Here is a 4,430-nt window from a genome sequence, read left to right as displayed (position 1 = left end):
ATTAAAATCTCTCCCAACCCGCTATCTCTCTCTCTCACTTACATGTGGGGCCCCCATAATAAAAAGAAAGGATTAAAATCTCTCCCAACCCCCTCTCCCCCTCTCGCTTACACGTGGGCCCATGTCAAAGCTTGCCTAGTCAACAAGAACAGGTCAAAGGGGCCCACATCTCCATTTCACAGCTGGATTTGTGTTTTTTGTTCATGATTCAGTCGTGTTTGATTGAACTTTGGACGTGCGGATTGGTTTGTATTGCATTTATATTCCCGCAAAAAATATTGCATGCATATACGTCGTCATTTGGCTTGGGATCTTTTTGTGACTTTTTTACGGCAAAGAGACGAAGCAACGCTGGCCCTACAACCGAGTCGATCCCTGCCACTCGCGCTTGTGCCGAGCCCACGCCGACCTCTCGCGGGACGCACGGCCAGTGCACCCCACCCGCCGGTGGCTGGCACCGTGGCACGCATACGTAGGTGCGGATAAGCCGCCTGTGGCCACCATCCCCTCCCGATCGCGTCCCTGCCTCCCACGCATATATGGCCACCCGCCCGCCTCCCGATCGCCACCCTCACCAAGTTCAACAGTCCCACCATACATCCATATCTATCGCCGCCAAGAATCGCCGAGAAATCCAGGAGAGCCAGTAGCTAGCAATGGCGTCTGTGGGGTTCGGCAGCAGCGTGGCGGCCGTGGCGCCGGCGTCGTCGACGGCGGGGAGGACGAGCCTTCGCCCGCAGCGGACGCGGCTGGCGGTGCCGGCGGCGACGAGGGGCACGCCGGCTCCGGCCAAGAAGGAGAAGAGCATCCTGGACTTCATCGTCAGCGCCATCGTCAAGGACGAGCAGGAGTTCATCGAGACCAACCCGCTGCTCAACAAGGTGGACGGCCCGGCGCCCTCCGCCGGCGGCACCGCCTCCAGGAAGGCCGGCGGCACCACCGCCGGCAAGAAGCCCGCGGCCGACAGCGAGGGCGGCGGCGGGTTCAACCTCGGCGGCCTCTTCGCCAAGAAAGGCTAGGCTGAACCAGCCCGCCTAATACGTAGGCGCGCGCTTGGGTGCGTGCTTCGATCTCATAGCTCGATTTATTGCTGTAACTCCATGAAAAACATCGCAGAGATCTGCATATATGTACGTACACGCGGTGTGACTACTCAAACGATTCTTGCTGTGATGCCTTATAGATTTGTATTCTTCTTCACACAACTTCTGGAGTAATTTCTCTCAAAGGCTCAGTATGTGCATGTTGTATTGTACCCATGTTAAGCTTGCTTTGCTAAGATCCCAATACTGACAACCTTTATATGTACCCATGTCCGTACATATATCTAAATCATAGCCAAAGATTGGTTGGCTGTGATATTCCAATTTATTTACAGCGATTAACAAACTGAAAAAATCAGAGAGAGGAACAGAGGAAGCTCTTGGGTCACACCAACAACAAATTCCCAGTGTTGAAATGGCCAAATATTTTCCCTTTATTTTGTATGGTTGTCCTGCTCAACTTCTTGAGCAGAGATCAACAACTGGATAGAGTCTGTGGCAAGTCTTGCAAACTGCCTTCTGCATGCATGCTTGACACAGTTATGAAACAAATCTGGGAAAGAATAAACAGAATGTTTCACGAAATCCCGATCGACTCGACAAGGTCAAACGGACTCTGATCATATATCTGTACAGTTGATTGATAGGAGGCCTTGCCGTGCAACCTTTTCGTGTTACAGTCACGCCATGCAAATGAGCATTAGGACTTGGACATCTTTGCCTTTGCGAAGAATATCCCAGCGAAAAGACCTGCAGATGTTGAGATCGAGTAGAAAACCATATCAATCAGGGATACTCTTGGGGTAGCGAGGTAACATGCGGCATAACTCAACACTTGATGAAAGAAAATACTCACCGAAAACTATGCTGAACAAATTTTCCACGCTAACAGGGACGTTGAATAGCAAGACACCAGCGACCGAAATGGGTATCTTGTTTAGTGAGCCAACAAGACTAAAAAGGAGAGGAATGATTATCAACATGTCAAGAACTTTGATGGTGTTACAGTTATTGTAATACTTTTTTGTCATGCAAGCATTTTTTTTTTTTGCGAAATGCAAGCATTTCCGTGGGCACTTTGAAGAAGGAATTGAGTTAGTAGTATCATCTCACCTGTAAGTTGTTGGGCCAGTCTCCTGTAAAAACCACACGGATGAGAAGCTGATCGCTAGTCCTAACAACCCGCTGGCTGTGGCAAAAACCCAGAACATGGGCTCTCTAATAACTTCGCTGCAGATGACATGAAGAAGAACACATTAAGGGTTAGTGCAAGGGCAGAGCCCCAAGCCATCTTTCGAGGAAAGAAAATAAATATTAATGGGTAATACTGGAAAACTCTTTGATTTTTCCATTTCATCTGACTGCATGTTAAGGTTGGTTACAGAGATAGCTTCTTTAGCGAGCAAACCCAAAACGTCTGAGACAAGTTAAATTTCAAAGTGGGGCAGAACAAAGTGAGTTTTTAATATGCTAAGATACATGACTTGCATAAATGGCAAAGTAGTGCATGATAACTACTTCTGGGCAAGTTAGTAATGTTAACATACTCTAGAATAATCAGTCCTGAACAAATAAGAGTTTGCTGCACATCATAATAAGTTTGTATTGCTTTTATGTATGGTTAAGATAGGGAGTACGATTAAGCTCTTACGTTTGATAAACGTATTCCCACTCATTGAAGACAATAATCAAAATGGCCGCGAAAGGGATCGAGAGCGCATTGTTAAGTAACACCATAGAAACTTCATTGAGGGAACCAGATTTCGTTGATTGTTTGGCCGTGTCCATCAGGCGTCTCAGTGTAAGCTGATATAAGAAACCATATGTTAGCGATCAGTCAAAGAAGGCCTCTGAAATCGATACAATTAATCCAAGGTTAAACGAAGTTTCGGTATTGCCAATGGCGTTATAATCTAATATGGATCGACCAAACAACTTAACTTCAAGATTTCAAATGCCCCACAATAGTATTGGTCAGTTCACATACATCTGTAAATACTAAAGAGGCATCTTTATGCGCAAAATGAACTAACCGAATAGGCTGCCGTCAGAAAGCAATTCAAAATCTGCCAAGTGTAACCAATTAGATGGAAAGAAAGATCTGTCATACCGCCACATACAGCTGATACAATCTGCAAGAAAAACAGAGAAAGTACACTGAGGTCATCGATCATGTTAGTCTGCTGTTACACTCTTAAATCGGTTCAGTAATGAAATCATTAGCTGATGCTTGGAAGAAAAATGAAGGACATGCCTAGCAGAAAAGGACTTACCATCATGCACAAGGCAGCCCAAACCTGTTTGTTCTGACCCTTCCTGAAAACATATATTTCCCCTAGGGCTGTTAAAATGTTTGTCATGTTCTTTAATATCGTCACCATGGCAACATTTATGTACTTCAAACTGAAAAAAATGATACAAAGAAGAGGGAAAAAAGAAGGTTAGGCCAATTTTTTTGTAAGAAGATTGTAGAAATTACACATTTAAGCAGGACGCACCTGTACATTCCGGTTACTAGCATTCCAACAAAAATGAGATTAACTGGGATCCAGACTTTGATCAACTTCCATGTCAGTTCTTCCGTTGAAATTACGCTGAAGAACTCGAGTGCCACAAGAATGACCACAGATATAAGATTCTGAACCAAAGTGGTCATGATCAGCTCAATGATGAATCGATGATAACTTGTCAGCGCAATCACCACATCTCATATGCGTACACATATGCCAGTATCGAGCTATGAAGTTACTACTTGAGAATGGTTCAACTCAGAGATAGTATCAAGCAAACTGATTACCTGGTACAACATGAGTGAGATGCCGGCATTGAAGTTGTAGCTGGAGAGAACCACCTTGTTGAGCAATATCATGCTGCAAGAGGCTATGCAGTAGGATATCCCGGAGAGCAGAGGCCCGGTCTTGTTCCCCAGCCTGCTCTGCTGCTGCTGAATCAGGGTGTCGAAAACATCCGAAGTCTTCCTCGACAGCCTGCGAAACAGAGCGCGAAACCAGTCGGTCAGCTCCATCTCTTCGTCTGTCTCTGAAGCTGATATCCATGACGAAGTTCAACCGAGCGACAGATGCTACCGCGTTACGTACTTGTTGGAGGCCGCTTTCCGGGCGACGCTGGCGGCGACGTTGATGATGGAGTTGTTCTTCTGCTTGAGGAAGCCGTGGATGATCTTGTACACGGAGGCGTCGCCGTCCTTGACGGCCACGGCGGCGACGCTCCGGTTGGGGGACATGGCCTCCTCGATGTCATCGCCGTACACGACGAGGGAGCCGGTGGGGCTGTGGTCCAGTGACATGGAAACCGGGCCCGGAAGGAAGCAAACCTCAGCGGCCGGGGAAGAAATGCGGGGGTGGTGCTTGGTGGTGGTGGGGGGAG

The 4,430-nt window shown here is 47.2% G+C and overlaps 2 protein-coding genes across 2 annotated transcripts; one reads left to right on the top strand and one right to left on the bottom strand.

The window, feature by feature from the left end:
* The first annotated feature begins 556 nt into the window (after positions 1–556).
* LOC119312590 lies at positions 557–1,250 on the top strand. The gene has a single exon (XM_037588326.1). The coding sequence runs from the start codon at positions 657–659 to the stop codon at positions 1,017–1,019; it is 363 nt and encodes a 120-aa protein (XP_037444223.1). The 5' UTR covers positions 557–656; the 3' UTR covers positions 1,020–1,250.
* Positions 1,251–1,428: 178 nt separating this feature from the next.
* On the bottom strand, positions 1,429–4,370 carry LOC119312589 (GDP-mannose transporter GONST1-like). The gene is made up of 9 exons (XM_037588325.1): positions 4,142–4,370; positions 3,841–4,030; positions 3,542–3,681; positions 3,317–3,446; positions 3,077–3,175; positions 2,695–2,849; positions 2,157–2,273; positions 1,900–1,997; positions 1,429–1,793 (listed from the first exon to the last, which is right to left on the bottom strand). The coding sequence occupies exons 1-9, from the start codon at positions 4,348–4,350 to the stop codon at positions 1,744–1,746; spliced, it is 1,188 nt and encodes a 395-aa protein (XP_037444222.1). The 5' UTR covers positions 4,351–4,370; the 3' UTR covers positions 1,429–1,743.
* Positions 4,371–4,430: the final 60 nt, after the last annotated feature.

This window comes from Triticum dicoccoides, chromosome 5B, assembly GCF_002162155.2.
Source record: "Triticum dicoccoides isolate Atlit2015 ecotype Zavitan chromosome 5B, WEW_v2.0, whole genome shotgun sequence".
In the NCBI taxonomy this organism is placed as follows: domain Eukaryota; kingdom Viridiplantae; phylum Streptophyta; class Magnoliopsida; order Poales; family Poaceae; genus Triticum; species Triticum dicoccoides.
This window is presented reverse-complemented; position numbering and strand designations above follow the sequence as displayed.